The 18871-nt window shown below is 42.0% G+C and overlaps 1 protein-coding gene and 1 long non-coding RNA gene across 3 annotated transcripts; both read right to left on the reverse strand.

The window, feature by feature from the left end:
* Positions 1–175: 175 nt before the first annotated feature.
* Positions 176–2908, reverse strand: LOC306695719. The gene is made up of 5 exons (XR_013767084.1): positions 2842–2908; positions 1933–2132; positions 1368–1453; positions 639–729; positions 176–318 (listed from the first exon to the last, which is right to left on the reverse strand). It is a non-coding gene; the product is annotated as an uncharacterized lncRNA (long non-coding RNA).
* An 8353-nt stretch (positions 2909–11261) lies between these two features.
* LOC306695627 (mitochondrial glycine transporter B-like) lies at positions 11262–18769 on the reverse strand. Of its 2 annotated transcripts, XM_079158923.1 has the most exons (8): positions 18254–18769; positions 17952–18042; positions 15942–16066; positions 15308–15392; positions 15005–15184; positions 14124–14292; positions 13217–13380; positions 11262–13069 (listed from the first exon to the last, which is right to left on the reverse strand). In XM_079158923.1, the coding sequence occupies exons 2-8, from the start codon at positions 17964–17966 to the stop codon at positions 12947–12949; spliced, it is 861 nt and encodes a 286-aa protein (XP_079015049.1). In that variant the 5' UTR covers positions 17967–18042; positions 18254–18769; the 3' UTR covers positions 11262–12946. The 2 variants fall into 2 exon arrangements, with proteins under 2 accessions (XP_079015049.1, XP_079015048.1); XM_079158922.1 differs by lacking the exons at positions 17952–18042; positions 18254–18769 and adding an exon at positions 16927–17072.
* Between the last annotated feature and the right edge of the window lie 102 nt (positions 18770–18871).

Raw genomic sequence — 18871 nt, forward strand, 5'->3', positions numbered from 1 at the left:
CAGTAGCCCATCAAAAAGCCTGAGCTGTCTGAAGAAAAAAAAGACTGTCCTGCTCACACATGAACAATATATTAACGTATATATATATATATATATATAATGTTGTAATAGACAGTATAGCTACTAATACGATCACTAACACTTTATGCAGATGAATGAAACAAGACTGTTTTATGAATAACCAGCCAACTTTATTGATTTCTCAGCTCATAGTGCATTTCTCTTGTGTTGATAGGACCAGATAGCATCCTCACAGTCTGAGGTCTGCGCAGTGGGAGCTGCAGACCAGCCTTCAGGAGCATTCTGGGCTTTAGTACACTGTAGAGAACAAAAGGAAACCGTGAGAAACATTTCATTAATATGCTTTCTGTTTAAATGTTCTTACATTTATCCTCTGACAGCTTCCAAAAATTAACCAGATATAATTTAGTATACAAGATTGTAGGATCTTAAAACTCAAAACGCATTTTCAGCTACCAACAACTCTTCATTCTAAGGCAGGGATTATTTTAACTATTGGGGTTGATTCTCTGCCCGAGAAAAGCTTTATAAATCTCACTTCTTGATTAAAAACTATACAGCAGCCTTTAATGGGAGTCTCAAACATCTGCATTTCCATGTAGTTCTGCACCGCTCACCTCCTCTGGTGTCCGTAGAAGTAGAGATCCGGCATGATTTCTCAGGGGAGCTACCTGGAGATGGCACCCCTCATCCTCCAGAGTGGTGACCCTAGATACACAGACAAGACGGAGTTTTATTTTTCTTCTTCCACAAAACATTTTTACTTTCCGCAACAATGTCAAACAATGAGTCATTGGACAGTAAAAAGGCAAACAGGAGCTGAACTGGAAACATGCTGCCATTTGCTTTGAACAAACAAGGAAACTTATTGCAAAGGTTACAACATTTAGCGCAGCTGGTCTAGTCTGAGGGAAATAAAGCACTTCAGTAGTTAATGTTCAAATGTGGCTCAGGTCACTATCAAACCCCAGTCATGGGACAGCAGTCCTAATGGTGTTAGCGAAAACCCGGCCATATCACTCTGGCACACTTCCGACACCTAAACACAGACGAGATCAGTGCCAGGCTTTAATGGTGTGCTGCATGTTTAGTGCAAAGGAATAAGCGTAACTGCTTAAAGAACAACATTAAAGGGAGAGTAACGTTTGCTGGGCAGTGACCACAGTGCCAATTATGTGATAATAGCAAATGCTAAAGCAGAGTTCAACAATGGCACAAGAGGAAGAGAAAGACAGCAAACTGGCTCAGTGAAAGCTGTTTTATGGGAAAGTTTGTCAACTTCAGCAACCATAAACTAGTCATACCAGACCCCCGTGTACTGAATGTGTGTTTTTCCATTAACAGACCTGTATTCCTGGAGGAGATCCCAGGATTCTCGCCGGCAACAATGGCACTGGCTGTCACCAGGTCGTCATCACGTTATTGTACAAACCTGGAGAGGGAACGACACGAGGAAGTTAAATTACTTGCCACACAAACGTCTGAATAAATCCAGTTTGACCAAGGTCCTGTGATTCGACTGTCCCAAAGTCAAACCTCTTCTGATACATTGAACAGTGTTGGACACTGTTCAATGTATCAGTGCAGCAGGACATAAGACGATTACAAAAACATTTTGAACACCAAGTTTAACTTTTAACAGTGAGCCCACGCAGGGACACAAGCCAGTTTTCAAACAGTACCACCACACCTGATACATTAGTCTGTCAATGACTTCATAAACAGTGATTTTGTTTCATATAAATAATTACATTTTACCTGAACTGTCAGATTAATTTGCAAGGTTGTAAGATGTTTTTAGTATAACAACTTATTACTGCTAACAAATTGATTTTAGTCTGGACAATCAAATGGATGCATTCAAACTTCCCCCAAATCCACAAGAGTATGAATTCTAAAAACTGTACTTACGACGCAAATTGACGTATGGATTTTGCTTTCCATGTATGCAGGAATTAATGAAGAAAAGACTCATGTCATTCTTCCTCTAGTGGACACATCTTGAAGTCCAGGTTGGGTCCTTGCTGGTGGGTTCCAGCTGCAAGGACCCTCAGCACATCCTCCATCTACAGCCCAACCAGACATCGTGTCCACTGAGTTTAGTGGGAGAACTGGAAGAGGGAAGGACAAAAATAAATTAAAAAAACATTACACTTTGCATCAAAAAGACTACAAGAGTACAAACATTCTTGATGGCAAGATCCTAATGTGAGCAATGGTGAACTCTAGAGCAGACACTCCAGGGCCTTTGGTTGAATAAATACACGTCAGTCACTCTTGTTACAATAGACACGTGGCAGAAATGGCAGCACAGAATAGTGAACAGGGTCTCCTCTCAAACTTTTAAAGATACAATGCTTAAATAAAAGACGAGATATCCACCATATGTGTTGCGCAAATCTTCCAATAAGTTAACATGTATTCTATATGGAGACATAGAAAACTAAGATTTTATTTATGTCACTTATTTATAATGGAATATTGAGTGCCATTATTTAAACACGTAAAGATAGGTATTTACCCAGAACAACTTACGGTCATTTTTTTATCTAAACAAATGCCATACGTAAGAGATTTACGAAAACACATATTTTGACCTTCAAACATGTTTAATTTCTTTAATGTCAGTACAGTGCATAGCCCTATGTTAATGACTGTGTCCGTGTACAGACACAGTAGCAACGAGCATGACCGAAGTTGGACTAAAGCAACGTCATATGGTGTCCTTGCACGTTACATCGTAGCTGCAGCATAGTGACGGCTTTACTAACATGTAAGTGAATGTAACAAAGAAAGTGCGGTGTCCGATGTATTTCTCACCACGTGAACACGCCGTATGGAGATCAACGTGTGGAGATCACGATGTCGCGGTCCAAAGGAACGGAGAACGGAAGTGCCGTCGTATTTATAGTGAGATCTACTTCCGCATGAAAGATTGTTAATTCATGCCCTCAGTAATGCCTGCCAGGTACCAGTAGCCCATCAAAAAGCCTGAGCTGTCTGAAGAAAAAAAAGACTGTCCTGCTCACACATGAACAATATATTAACGTATATATATATATATATATATAATGTTGTAATAGACAGTATAGCTACTAATACGATCAAAAGGCTGGTGAAATTCTCTCTGTCAAAATAAAAGCACACAAATTCAAAATGAGTAGACTAAAAGTGTAATTAAAAGGTCTTATCATCCTCTTGATAAGAATATGCCTATATTTTGACACAACCGTAACACTAATTTGAGGAACAAAAATCTTGCTGCAAAGTCAACTAACTTTCCTCGAGCTTTCAATTGCATCTCAAGATCTTCTTTAGCAGACATGTTTGCACAGTTGTTTTGGAGATCTCCCAGATTAAATAATCATACATATATATCTTCAATGATTAACTTCCACTTTCAACATGCTGTTCTAATAATGGTTCTAATTGACACTTATTAAAAATAAATAAATAAATACAATTAATTAAAAAAGGCAAGTCAGTAAAAAAGTGTCTTAAGACAGGATTTAAAAGCAGAAACATTTTCAGCAGACCGGATACTAACTGGAAGACTGTTCCAGAACTGAGGTACTAGTACAGACCTTAACCTGAACTCTGGAACACCTAGCAGGCACCCAGCGGATCTGAGAGGCCTTTTGGACAATATGAGTTAAAAGTGCACTGATGTATTCTGGCGCCTGGCCATGCAAAGCCTTGTAAGTAATGAGTAACATTTTAAAATGTATTCTAAAGGAAATTGGTAACCTGTGAAAGGTTACCAAAAGGGGCAATAATAAATGATACTCAGACATAAGTATGCAGGGTTTCCTGAAATGGGCGTTAATATGGCCTTAGTTTCACATTTTTGGAAATGAAAATGTGTTATGACTGAATTTTGCAGGGGAAAAATTACACCTGTGTCTGTCCAATCAAATTTCCATCTTTTGTCAATTTCTACACTGCATATAAATTATGACGTTCTACTTTTAAAGTATTTGTAGATTTCTTTTGTTGTTGTTGTTTTTGCTAAGCTATTTTAGTTTATGACAATTACGTTAGATTTTCTTTTCAGTTAAATAATTTACAACAAAATGATGGTTACCAGGTGTGTTATGAGCAATGTTATAACTTGTGTTTACACAAAGTGACACATAGACACTGGTTTTATAGGAAAATATGCCGCCTTATGTCAATCATTGACAATGACATGACATCAAGTTCCATGTTCTGTCAATCGGCAGAAACACTCGGATCTCCTTTAGTGACTCAGGGTTCATCAGGGGACAGGACGTGAAGCTCCGCAGCTGTCACTCTTGTTCTGAAGATTCTGGAAACTATAAAACGTATCATTATCTTTCATCTGTGGACCACAGTTTGGTGCATCAGACCTTTGACTCAGTTTTTAACCATGCTCTAGGGATGGTAAAGTTGCTCAGTCCACCACTGAAACATCGCAACAACTTTTTAATGGCTTGCCTATTGTGACAATCGTGGTCCCCAGAGGATGAAACCAATGACGTTGTTGATTTGACTTTTCCTCTTCCATCAGGCCCAAACTTTAATTTGTCCAACACTTTGGTTTATTCCTGCAAAACTACTGACAGCCTGAACTCTGCTTTGTGTTTAGTGTTAATTAGCTACTATGAGCATTTTGCTCACACACTAAAGTGAACATGGTGAACATTATACCTGCTAAAGAGCATTTTAGCATCGTCATTGTGAGCCTGTTAGCCTGCTAACGTTAGCATTTAGCTGAAAGGACGAGTACAGCTTTCAAATCTGCTAGCGTGGCCGTAGACTCTTTGTATTGTTCATTTATAAATCTATTGTTTCTGACGTTACAAAATGTGAACCATCAGATTCTGTGACCAGATTAGCATATATATATACAGTATGTATTTTGTTTTTTTTACAATGATCACAATGTTGTTACTACAAACTGTGACATGCTGTAGCTGTGATAGCAGAAAGTGGTGGCTAGTCGTAGGTTTGCAGGGTCCTGTCAGCTCATCTGTCAATGTTATTTTAACCCATCAGGCTTTTTTTTTAATCTAAAATTGATCCTTACATCACAGAATCTGATGGGTCACAGACTACGATGCCATGCTATGTTGTTGAAAGTCGAATGGCAGGCAGGACATCGTGACTTCAAACTGGACTTGATTCCACCACTTGTCTCTCTAGGTTAAATGGAAATAAATTTCCTAAGCAAAACTCTATAGGGAAATGCGAGGAGGCTTCACTGACTTCAGTTGTTCAATTGCAAATCAGAACATCCCGGATATCAAGACTGAATTTTGTATAATTTACGTATGCAAACAATGATGTTAAGTCACAGCCGGGCACATTCACAGACATATATGGAGAGGCAACAGAAACCTGAAACACAGGCTTCGCACTCATCTCTGCTATTACCTGTAAACTTCACCACCATGGAGATCGTGGTTTTGAAAATGCTCTTTATTGCGATTGTGTCTGCGCAGTATGGGAAGCATGAATATGTGCAACAATACTCCACCTGGCACAAAGCTCAACAGTACTGCAGAGATCATTACATGGATCTGTCCCCCATCTCTACACCATGGGTTGAAGAAGGACTGAAAAACGCAGCAAATGGGAAAATTAGCACGAAGTTCTGGATCGGTCTCTACAGAAATGCAACACAGTGGAAGTGGTCAGGAGGAGGAGACGCATCAAACGTCCCGTGGGATAAGGACGAACCAGACGACGATCGGAATCAATGGGTTGCTTCTATTTGTTGGCAAAGCTGTAATTGGTTTGGATGGCACAACAAGAAACCTTCTAATGAACTGACCTTTTTCTGCTTCAACCTGATTGTGGTGGAGTATGAGAGGACCTGGGAGCAGGCGATGTGGTACTGCAGAGAGAAACACACTGCACTCACAAGTCTGGCCTCTGAGACCGAGCAGCTTCTGGCCCTGAGGGAGATCAAGCCCAATCGCATCACTGAGCGGGTGTGGATCGGCCTGCGTTACCTGGAGGACCGCTGGCTGTGGGTGAACGGTGACCCTCTGGAGTACGAGGCCTGGCCTAAGAAAGGGGTTCAGGACCACCAGTGTCCAATACTGAACCGCTGTGGAGCTTTAACCAAAGAGGGGCTGTGGGAGAACTGGGACTGCCAGGAAAAACTCAACTTCATCTGCTATTAAATGTCATTCATGTTACACAAGTTTTAAACGTCTCACTGGAGGTAACATGTGATTTACAACTTTTTACGGGATACTTTAAAATGTCTTTATAATTTCTGCTTTGTACAAATATTTCCTACTATTATTGCCATTTGTACTATTATGACAAGGACAAGTTAGTGTTTGATTTTAGCTAAGTTATCTTGCTTCTGTCTTTCAAGTCAATTTAGAAACTAAATGGCACAGGTTTGTTAAGAGCCACAAACCTGTCGATGACAAGCTTTTTAAAAAACATTTAAATATTTCATCAAATGTTAAATAGTTGTGAAAATGTCTATTAAAATGTGGTCGGTATGTTTGATGTAACAGTTGCTATCTGGAACGGAAAAAAACACAATAAAGAAATTCAAAAATATTTTTTAAAAAGAGGAACGTTTATTGACATTAAACACCAGCCAGGCACGACGTCTGTCTGAGCAAACACATGCACAGACCAAATATCTACAATAAGAAAATAGTCACAACAGAGGATCAATGAAGACTACAGGGGTGGTGTTATGATGAAGATAAATCAACGAGGCAAAACTTCCATGTGTGAATTACGGCACATGTAGATACACAGCTAACACTGAAATCTACTCGTCATTAAAATTCTCTTGGTGACCTTTCTGTCATCTTATCGAGACTTCCAAAAATCTTCAAATGCGAGTGTGTAATGATCCATTTCGTTCAGACAACCACTTCAGCCCAAGATTGACATTAAGTGTGTGTCAGGTGCAGCATCACAATCTCAAACGTACAGACAGGCACATTTTCACAAACATTTAAATAACAAAACACACGCACACACACACACCTTACTCTCTCACATTTATCCACCTGGTTGTTATTCTCAAAAACCTGGTCGTGCTGGTTCACTGTCTCTACGAGCTCCTCGGATCCCGTTTCTTCTTTCGTGGGGCTTTCAGTGAGAAGATAATGTTTATCATTATCCCTCATATTTCATCCTGTTTTACTGTGACTCGTCAATGATGCTCTTCAGGATTTGAGGCCCATTCGGGCCATCAGCTGTTCGTATAGTCCAAGCCATAGCCGCCATCAGGGTGTGACGCAGAGACCTGGGCCATGCTATGTTGTTTAAAGTCAAATGGCAGGCAGGACATCGTGACTTCAAACTGGACTTGATTCCACCACTTGTCTCTCAAGGTCAAAAGGAAATAAACTTCCTAAGCAAAACTCCAAAGGGAAATGTGAGGAGGCTTCACTGACTTCAGTTGTTCAATTGCAAATCAGTGTCCTAGTTTATTTTACTTTTGGCAGTCAAGCATGACTAAATAATGCCATTGCATGGCCTCTGACGATTATCCTGCGGAGTGGCCCTCTTCAGAAAGAAAACTGCATTTTCCGTGCATATCAAACTGGGCAATTGTGTCACATTGTAAACCCCTTTTTCTGGGGTAGTTCATTTAGTCGAGACGGACAGGAAACATGGGGAGAGAAGGGTGTTAAAACACATGGTCTGCTACCAGAGCATCCCGGATATCAAGACTGACTTTTGTATAATTTACATAAGCAAACAATGATGTTAATCACAGCCGGGCACATTCACAGACATATATGGAGAGGCAACAGAAACCTGAAACACAGGCTTCGCACTCATCTCTGCTATTACATGTAAACTTCACCACCATGGAGATCGTGGTTTTGAAAATGCTCTTTATTGCGATTGTGTCTGCGCAGTATGGGAAGCATGAATATGTGCAACAATACTACACATGGCACAAAGCTCAACAGTACTGCAGAGATCATTACACGGATCTGTCCCCCATCTCTACACCATGGGTTGAAGAAGGACTGAAAAACGCAGCAAATGGGAAAATTAGCACGAGGTTCTGGATCGGTCTCTACAGAAATGCAACACAGTGGAAGTGGTCAGGAGGAGGAGACGCATCAAACGTCCCGTGGGATAAGGACGAACCAGACGACTATTGGTATCAATCGGTTGCTTCTATTTGTTGGCAAAGCTGTAATTGGACTGGATGGCACAACATCAACCCTCATCATGAACTGCCCTTTTTCTGCTTCAACCTGATTGTGGTGGAGTATGAGAGGACCTGGGAGCAGGCGATGTGGTACTGCAGAGAGAAACACACTGCACTCACAAGTCTGGCCTCTGAGACCGAGCAGCTTCTGGCCCTGAGGGAGATCAAGCCCAATCGCATCACTGAGCGGGTGTGGATCGGCCTGCGTTACCTGGAGGACCGCTGGCTGTGGGTGAACAGTGACCCTCTGGAGTACGAGGCCTGGCCTAAGAAAGGGGTTCAGGACCACCAGTGTCCAATATGGAACCGCTGTGGAGCTTTAACCAAAGAGGGGCTGTGGGAGAACTGGGACTGCCAGGAAAAACTCAACTTCATCTGCTATTAAATGTCATTCATGTTACACAAGTTTTAAACGTCTCACTGGAGGTAACATGTGATTTACAACTTTTTACGGGATACTTTAAAATGTCTTTAGAATTTCTGCTTTGTACAAATATTTCCTACTATTATTGCCATTTGTACTATTATGACAAGGACAAGTTAGTGTTTGATTTTAGCTAAGTTATCTTGCTTCTGTCTTTCAAGTCAATTTAGAAACTAAATGGCACAGGTTTGTTAAGAGCCACAAACCTGTCGATGACAAGCTTTTTAAAAAACATTTAAATATTTCATCAAATGTTAAATAGTTGTGAAAATGTCTATTAAAATGTGGTCGGTATGTTTGATGTAACAGTTGCTATCTGGAACGGAAAAAAACACAATAAAGAAATTCAAAAATATTTTTTAAAAAGAGGAACGTTTATTGACATTAAACACCAGCCAGGCACGACGTCTGTCTGAGCAAACACATGCACAGACCAAATATCTACAATAAGAAAATAGTCACAACAGAGGATCAATGAAGACTACAGGGGTGGTGTTATGATGAAGATAAATCAACGAGGCAAAACTTCCATGTGTGAATTACGGCACATGTAGATACACAGCTAACACTGAAATCTACTCGTCATTAAAATTCTCTTGGTGACCTTTCTGTCGTCTTATCGAGACTTCCAAAAATCTTCAAATGCGAGTGTGTAATGATCCATTTCGTTCAGACAACCACTTCAGCCCAAGATTGACATTAAGTGTGTGTCAGGTGCAGCATCACAATCTCAAACGTACAGACAGGCACATTTTCACAAACATTTAAATAACAAAACACACGCACACACACACACCTTACTCTCTCACATTTATCCACCTGGTTGTTATTCTCAAAAACTTGGTCGTGCTGGTTCACTGTCTCTACGAGCTCCTCGGATCCCGTTTCTTCTTTCGTGGGGCTTTCAGTGAGAACATAATGTTTATCATTATCCCTCATATTTCATCCTGTTTTATTGTGACTCGTCAATGATGCTCTTCAGGATTTGAGGCCCATTCGGGCCATCAGCTGTTCGTATAGTCCAAGCCATAGCCGCCATCAGGGTGTGACGCAGAGACTTGGGCCATGCTATGTTGTTTAAAGTCAAATGGCAGGCAGGACATCGTGACTTCAAACTGGACTTGATTCCACCACTTGTCTCTCTAGGTCAAAAGGAAATAAATTTCCTAAGCAAAACTCCAAAGGGAAATGTGAGGAGGCTTCACTGACATCAGTTGTTCAATTGCAAATCAGTGTCCTAGTTTATTTTACTTTTGGCAGTCAAGCATGACTAAATAATGCCATTGCATGGCCTCTGACGATTATCCTGCGGAGTGGCCCTCTTCTGCTACCAGGACAACCCGCATATCAAGATTGAATTTTGTATAATTTACGTATGCAAACAATGATGTTAATCACAGCCGGGCACATTCACAGACATATATGGAGAGGCAACAGAAACCTGAAACACAGGCTTCGCACTCATCTCTGCTATTACATGTAAACTTCACCACCATGGAGATCGTGGTTTTGAAAATGCTCTTTATTGCGATTGTGTCTGCGCAGTATGGGAAGCATGAATATGTGCAACAATACTCCACATGGCACAAAGCTCAACAGTACTGCAGAGATCATTACACGGATCTGTCCCCCATCTCTACACCATGGGTTGAAGAAGGACTGAAAAACGCAGCAAATGGGAAAATTAGCACGGAGTTCTGGCTCGGTCTCTACAGAAATGCAACACAGTGGAAGTGGTCAGGAGGAGGAGACGCATCAAACGTCCCGTGGGCTGAGAGCCAACCAGACAACGATGAGAATCAATGGGTTGCTTCTGTTTGTTGGCAAAGCTGTAATTGGATTGGATGGCACAACATCAAACCTCATCATGAACTGCCCTTTTTCTGCTTCAACCTGATTGTGGTGGAGTATGAGAGGACCTGGGAGCAGGCGATGTGGTACTGCAGAGAGAAACACACTGCACTCACAAGTCTGGCCTCTGAGACCGAGCAGCTTCTGGCCCTGAGGGAGATCAAGCCCAATCACATCACTGAGCGGGTGTGGATCGGCCTGCGTTACCTGGAGGACCGCTGGCTGTGGGTGAACGGTGACCCTCTGGAGTACGAGGCCTGGCCTAAGAAAGGGGTTCAGGACCACCAGTGTCCAATACTGAACCGCTGTGGAGCTTTAACCAAAGAGGGGCTGTGGGAGAACTGGGACTGCCAGGAAAAACTCAACTTCATCTGCTATTAAATGTCATTCATGTTACACAAGTTTTAAACGTCTCACTGGAGGTAACATGTGATTTACAACTTTTTACGGGATACTTTAAAATGTCTTTATAATTTCTGCTTTGTACAAATATTTCCTACTATTATTGCCATTTGTACTATTATGACAAGGACAAGTTAGTGTTTGAGTTTAGCTAAGTTATCTTGCTTCTGTCTTTCAAGTCAATTTAGAAACTAAATGGCACAGGTTTGTTAAGAGCCACAAACCTGTCGATGACAAGCTTTTTAAAAAACATTTAAATATTTCATCAAATGTTAAATAGTTGTGAAAATGTCTATTAAAATGTGGTCGGTATGTTTGATGTAACAGTTGCTATCTGGAACGGAAAAAAACACAATAAAGAAATTCAAAAATATTTTTTAAAAAGAGGAACGTTTATTGACATTAAACACCAGCCAGGCACGACGTCTGTCTGAGCAAACACATGCACAGACCAAATATCTACAATAAGAAAATAGTCACAACAGAGGATCAATGAAGACTACAGGGGTGGTGTTATGATGAAGATAAATCAACGAGGCAAAACTTCCATGTGTGAATTACGGCACATGTAGATAAACAGCTAACACTGAAATCTACTCGTCGTTAAAGTTCTCTTAGTGACCTTTCTGTCATCTTATCGAGACTTCCAAAAATCTTCATATGCGAGTGTGTAATGATCCATTTTGTTCAGACAATGAAGTCTTTCAATCTCCTCCACTAACGAGATCTTCCATTTTGGCATTATTTCCATAAACACTATGGAAATATAATAATCATTTTCAATATATCACTTCCTTTTTGTATCAACAATAATAAATATTTATAGCGAAGGGAGACTGTACAATGAACATAAAAATTAGGCCTTTGTTTGTTTCAACCAATAATTCTGTATCTAGTCCAATATTTACAAAGCCAAGAAGACGCCGGACAACGTCCACACCTGTATCAGCTGTATCATAATGCTGATGAAGCAAACTAATTTCCCCTTGCGGGATTAATAAAGTATCTATCTATCTATCTATCTATCACACCTCTCCAGCACCGGTAAGGATTCTGAATAACTTTTATAAACACAGTAGAACAATGATTAAGCAATGCTTCACTCCCAATGTTCTGGAAATATGCTCACAGGAAGTGACTGACTCCTAAACTAAATCTCAAGTCAAGTTTGCTATTTCACCCTGTCATTCAAATTTTAACTTAATGTGTCGGGAAAAGTGCAAAGTGCAAATATTGCTGTTTTTATCCTAAAAAAAAAAGTATTTCAATTACACAACTCATACAAATCACAAGTCTGACTTTTTGTCTGCTACTTTTCTTAAAGCCCAGATGTGACGGACTATCATTACTTCTTTAAAACTCACATCTGGGTTCACTATGCTGAGCCACAAAATGCATCACAGTGGAGTATAAACTTAAGGAGCAGAGTTGTGAGCGGTATGGCAACAAAAGGCGTTATCGTGACTGTCTGAGTCAAATCAAATATCCAAGTCTGCTTGTTAATTGGCAAGTAAGAAACATTGCTCAATCTTATGCAAGTTTAGGAAATATGGCAGAAGCCAGAGCTCTTCTCTCTGCGGTGCTTTGGTTTTTGGTTCCCTCAGCAGATGCACCAGCACACCAGCCGGCTTTCTGAGAGTCACAGTTGTGTCGACAGCATTTAAAAATACCTTGTCACGGCACAGTCACAGAGCCTCTTTCTTTTTAGTGGCAGCCAGACCTCAGGGTGTCCAAACATAAAGAGTGAGAGGAGGAATAAGTTCACTTCACAGCAGGGAGTGCCACTTCAGCCCAAGATTGACATTAAGAGTGTGTCAGGTGCAACATCACAATCTCAAACGTACAGACAGGCACATTTTCACAAACATTTAAATAACATAACACACACACACGTCTTACTCTCTCACATTTATCCACCTGGTGTTATTCTCAAAAACTTGGTCGTGCTGGTTCACTGTCTCTACGAGCTCCTCGGATCCCGTTTCTTCTTTCGTGGGGCTTTCAGTGAGAACATAATGTTTATCATTATCCCTCATATTTCATCCTGTTTTATTGTGACTCGTCAATGATGCTCTTCAGGATTTGAGGCCCATTCGGGCCATCAGCTGTTCGTAGACAGTCCAAGCCATAGCCGCCATCAGGGTGCGACGCAGAGACCTGGGGACAGCCCCGCGAAAAAACCCGGCCATGCCGTGCTCCTGAGGGAGAGGACAGACCAGGAAAGATCAGTACAGTACGTATGCAGTCGCCAAGCTGCACCCTTCTTACCAACAACAATGAGCGATGCTTCTCCCTGAAAATGGAAGTGCACATGCGGACAGCTGTGATTAAATGAGCACACGCACCGTGTAGATGTAGCGGATAGCATCCGTCGTGCTCCAGTGGGATGGGCTGATTTGAATGTGGGTCTTCACCACGTCTGCTGGCTGTGTGGCCAGCGACGCCATGACGCCTGCCGCCATCCCACAGCTGAAGTTCACCAGCGGCGCATAGGGCGACGACGTCACCTCTGAGAGATGAGAGAAAGTAGAAGAGCATGTTTCAAGAAAGAGCGGAGCTCTGGGCAAGTTGTTGTACTAAAATGAAGACAAACGCCGGTCAAGTTTCTATCCAAATTAAACGCAAATATTGACAGAATGGCCAGAACAAATGGCAAAAGAAAATGCGTATTAACGCATGTTTTAATATAGAACTATTGGGCACATTGGGATAAACAGCTGGTGACGCTGTTTGTCCAGTTGGGTGCCATTAATCGGTTATTAAATGACGGCAGTCAAACCTCAAACAAAGGAAGACTGTGTGGAAAACATGATGGAAATATTGTATTTATTTCTAAGTCATGTATTTGAGAAAAGATGTGTTTCATGCACATCGTGATTTATTCGCCTGTCTCCATTTGCACTTGGTTGCATTTAGTTTCTATCGATACACCAACCTTTCTAACTCAGCAAAGCCTTTCTGACATTTTTCAACTTTCATTTTTTATTTATTTGTATTTATTCTGGTGTTTCTACTCAGATTTATTATTAATCAATTGAAGATGCGCAAAAAAACAGGTGTATAAAAACTCACTTTTGCTGCCGTATGAAATCATTTAAAGACATATATTCCACAGCACTAACCCATTCACGATACACTTTACCGATGTTCTGCAGAACAAGGACAACACTTAAGACGACCCGCTGCTCACCAGATCTAGATCGAGAAAACAGCGCTTCACATCTTGATGAGCTGACGCAGTGCGGCTCTCACCTTGAGGCAGCGCCTTCTTGGCCTGGCTGTAGAACATGACGTAGATGCCGGAGAACGGAGCGTCTCGGAGCAGCGTGGCAGTCAGCCCTGAGAACAGAGCCCTGAAGCCCTCCGTCTCGTACACGCTCCTCAGAGCTCCTGCCACACTCATATAGTTGTAACAGCCGCTCTGAAACAACAGACGCACATGGAAAATGAATACGGAACACACATATTGAAAATGTTGCCGACAATGTTACAGGCGGCCGCGGTGGAGCACCAGTTGAAGAGTTGTAAATGTAAGCATGCTAGGTGTGATGATCGTTTATTGGATAGAACGTCTCTTACTCAGAGATACATTCACTGGAGACCATATTTGTTGTGCTCAGCTGTGCAGTCTCACGTCAGCTAATGAGGGCTACAACGAAGCAGAACTGATTAATGCATAAGGTGGAGGCGGACGTGTTGTGAAAGGACATTATCACTCTTTGTTGAATATGTGTGTGTCATGCATATACAAGGGATTTAGTAACTGGTTTAAAAAAAATCTATTACAACACAAATATCCTTCTTCTGTTTTCTAGTGCAGCAAAACAAAGTGTAGTTGTGTGTGTAGTAAAGAACTGACCAATCAGAGCTTTGTAGAATGGGGACGGCACATTCGTGTGTCACAGAAGAAGACTCCGTACTCCAGAGTCATAAGTATAACTACAAAATAAGACTCCTCTTTTGGTGGCTTGAGTGTTCATAAAATGCTTTTGTTGGATCAATATTTTTAGAGTTATTGTCACCTATGTATTTCAAACATGTGTAAAGGCCTATTATTCTGAGGCTCATAACAAGATACTGGACCCAGGTTCAAAAACAGCTCTCTCGGTGTGAAAAAAGAAACTGCCGCTCACCTCAAAGCGCGTCTTGATGACAGTGATCGGCAGCATGCAGACACCAGCCACAGCTCTGGCGCCCGCTCCGAGCAGAACAGCCTCGCCAGCGTTGGGGGCCCGCTCCAGGAAGTAGTGCTGCTTCAGGGAGTAGAAGGTGCTGAAGTAGATGCCCACGCCGGGGATGCAGCGCACAAATGACTGCCAGAGAGAAACAGCAGTGTCAAACATGGTTCACAATTGATTAGTACAAGCAACGGGATTTATAACTGCAGGAATTGTTGTAGAAGTGTTGAAAATAAAATGTAAGGTCAGTTAACTCACTGGTGAAACTCCCTTCCACAGACTGAGGAAACTCTCTGTTCTGATAACGTTGATTAAAACACTAAACATCCCCACCTTTGGTGCACTGCAGGAGGAAATTTAGGAATGGTTACAGACACATTCAAAGATTAAACAAACATATGGGCACTCAAAAACGGACAAAGATAAACAGTTTGGACCGTTAAACAATAATTAACTAAAAGCCTCAACCTGTGGAACGTTGTTTGAAATAAAAATCCACTTTTATCCGTTAACATTTGCGGTTCCTGTTACCAGTGGGGCTAATTGCAATCTAGTGGCCTGACAGTATAATTACACAGTGCTTGGTGTGACTAATTGCCCTATATGGGTCAAAACAGCAGATTCAGGCGAGCACTGCTTGCGAATCGTGTCCTGCCGCGCTGCGTGTGTGTCGCTTTGTATCTGGAGAGCATGCTGTGGAAAAAGGTCGAGCAAAACAAAGACAACGCCAGGGGCATGCTGAAGTGCACGCGTCTGACGGCATGCAGCAGAATGTGTGGTGTACGTGGGTTTGCATGTTCATGCACATGAAGTGTGTCTGTGTGTTACATGGGCACGCACACACACACACACACACGCACACACGCACGCACACACGCGCGCACACACACACCCCGGCTTGGCATTGTTCTGCAGGGTCTGCAGCCGTGTCTTGATCAGATCCAAAGGCTGGAAGAGCAGCGTAGAGCAGGTGCCGCTGACAGAGCCACACATAAAGGCTTTGAGAGCTGGGTGAGCCTGAGGACGACGACAGACAGACAGACAGTGAGGGGGACAATAGAGGGGAGAGACAGGATGGAAGGATGGAGAGAAAGAGAGGATGGATGGATGGATGGATGGCAAAGAGAGGAGGACAGAGAAATGAGAGGGTGGTGTTGGAGGATGACAGACAGAGGGGGAGGGAAGAGGCAAAGAGAAACATAAAGGATTAGTCACAGAGTAAAAAGCATAATGTGAAAATGCGACTTTCAACATCTTTCTCGCCATTGGTCACCTCTCCAACAATATTATCCAAACAAATATCTGCATTACAAAATCCTGACACAACAGAAATGTGATCCAAAATAAAGATGATCTCATATACATGGAATGGACTTTAAATTTAATTGAAATATGCTTGTATGACATTTCCATTCCAAAAACAAGCCTGTAGCACAGAGCAGAGGCCAGGTTCCACACAGTGGAGATGATGGAGATGGGCAGAGACAGTCAGTCCACACACACACACACACACACACACACACACACACACACACACACACACACACACACGGCTGTTGGATAGGGTTAAACTGAGACTCGACATCCTCTGTGGTTACATGCCTCATGGACAAACATGAGACAAACATGGACAGACAGACAGACAGATAAACAACATTTGATGCAACACTTCCATAAAAAAATATGTAAACGAAGAAAAGAAAATGTTTCTAATAAGGCCATAACAATAACTACAGTTAAGACAACAAACACAAAATAGAATGTCTGCACCATACATAAGCTGTCTGCTATACACACTTTCATTCATCACATACTATATTATGTAGCGTCCACAGACATGCCACTTTAATGCACGCATTACACACACACACTCCTACCTTCCTGCCCGCGGCTCTGCTCTGAGAATCCTCTTTCTCCTGCATGTTGCCCTCTTTCACCTCCTTCTCTCTGTGATGCTGCTATTACAAATAGCATATTATAATGTACATGTCCATCTCTCTCACAAACCTTCCTTCTCTCTCTCTCTCTCTCTCTCCACTGCCGACCCACGATGACTTTTCTCCCGCTTCTCTTCTACCCCCCACCCTGTTTCACAGCCAAAGCAGACGCTTAATCCAGCCTGAGTTTTCCTTTGGAATTCTATCTTTATCTTTCAGAGACACACCAACACATCTGTATTGCGCCCCCCCCCCCCTCCTCCTCCCTCCCTCTGCGAAGCTCACTGCTAAATTGTATCTTTGTCAAACTGTATGAGTCATGAAGTGGCTCTGTGTGTGTGTGTGTGTGTGTGTCTGTGTGCGTGTGTTTTTAGAGAAAGATAAAAATCCCCCCATCCTCCCTGCCACTATAAGACATCGCATGTGTTTGATAACAGAGTTCGAGAGTCCAATGTCTGAATATTTTTAAGAAATAAAAGTGAATTGCTCTTCGAAAGGATATTTTTGCATTATTATGCTACTGTATTATTTTCATATAAGTGGCAGAGGGAGCACCCCATGTAGGCCGAGTCTGTGACAAGCGGCCTTTTACACACACACACAGTAATAAAGGATTGTTATCAGTATTGCCCACATGTAGTTTCAATTGCTGTGGCATCAGATTGGACTGGGTGTTTCTTCTCTATCAATCAACCACTGGTAGCTTGGTTGGACAGTCAAACGGTTGAAAGTGAAATTGTATATCTGCATAATGTTATTATAAAGGACACACACACACACACACACACACACACACACACACACACACACACACACACACACACACAGCATTTCAATTGTTTATATTTCAGCTGCTTTATTCGTACAGGAATCTATATGCTGATGGAATATGCGTTAGTTCACCTCTTGACTGACAGATTGAGAACGCTGACTGTGTGAGGACCAGAACAAACAGGTGCACTCACCGCTGCTAACTCCATCTTTGACCTGGATGCTGAGTCCAGCTTCTCTCCTGGTGCTGCCGTTTTTAAAGCCGGTGAATTTCAGCCAACGTTACTAAAGGAGGGGGAAATAAGATGACAGCCGCTTGTCACATTTCTAAACAACATGGTCGTTTGCAAAGTGTCCATGAAGTCTTAGCAGGAAGCTAGTTTAGCTAATTAGCAGTCAGAGTACCGGTATGCTAAGGAAACGGTAACGCCACATACACTACTAACGCTAGCTAGCTAACAGTGGCTTGCTAACCTAGCATGCTAGCTCTTCTTACCTGACTCTGGTGTGTGTCAAGGATTGATGGAGGTGATGGTCACATCTGTCAGGTTCAGGAGCGCCATGTTTAGTATTCAATTCAACTTTCCCTGTGAAAGTTGCTGAAGAGTCTACTAGTTGTAAACACTATTACCAGACTGAATACAGAACTTTCTGTCAATGATCGTCTGCTAGCTAGCGTCAGTGTTAGCTCACCCTAGTGACGTTAGCCAAGTTATTTAACTTCAGTCTGGCTCTATGTAGCTTTAACGCTGTTAATGCTGTGCCGTAGGTCGTGTCCCCAAAGCTGTTTTTTTTTTTTTAGATAGAAAATGTGAACCTTCGCCATAAATGTCATACAACAGAGACTGACGCTATCGCTACTTGCTGTGCTGCTGCGACTGTTAGCGTCTGACTAGCTAAGTTCACCTCCAGCGCAGCGCCGACACACATCACCTCACATGTCACTCAGGACACCACCACAGTTCACAGGAGGCATTGGTTGGCTTGTTCAGTGAGGACAAATTGGTTAGTGTGCAAGATCGGCATTGCAAGGCACTAATATATGTAGAGTAGAGTTCATATTCTGCTGTTTGTTAGACTTTCTTTAAAAAAAAACACGCCAGTTCGTATGTGT

This window comes from Pholis gunnellus (genome assembly GCF_910591455.1).
Source record: "Pholis gunnellus genome assembly, chromosome: 5".
Lineage (NCBI taxonomy): Eukaryota > Metazoa > Chordata > Actinopteri > Perciformes > Pholidae > Pholis > Pholis gunnellus.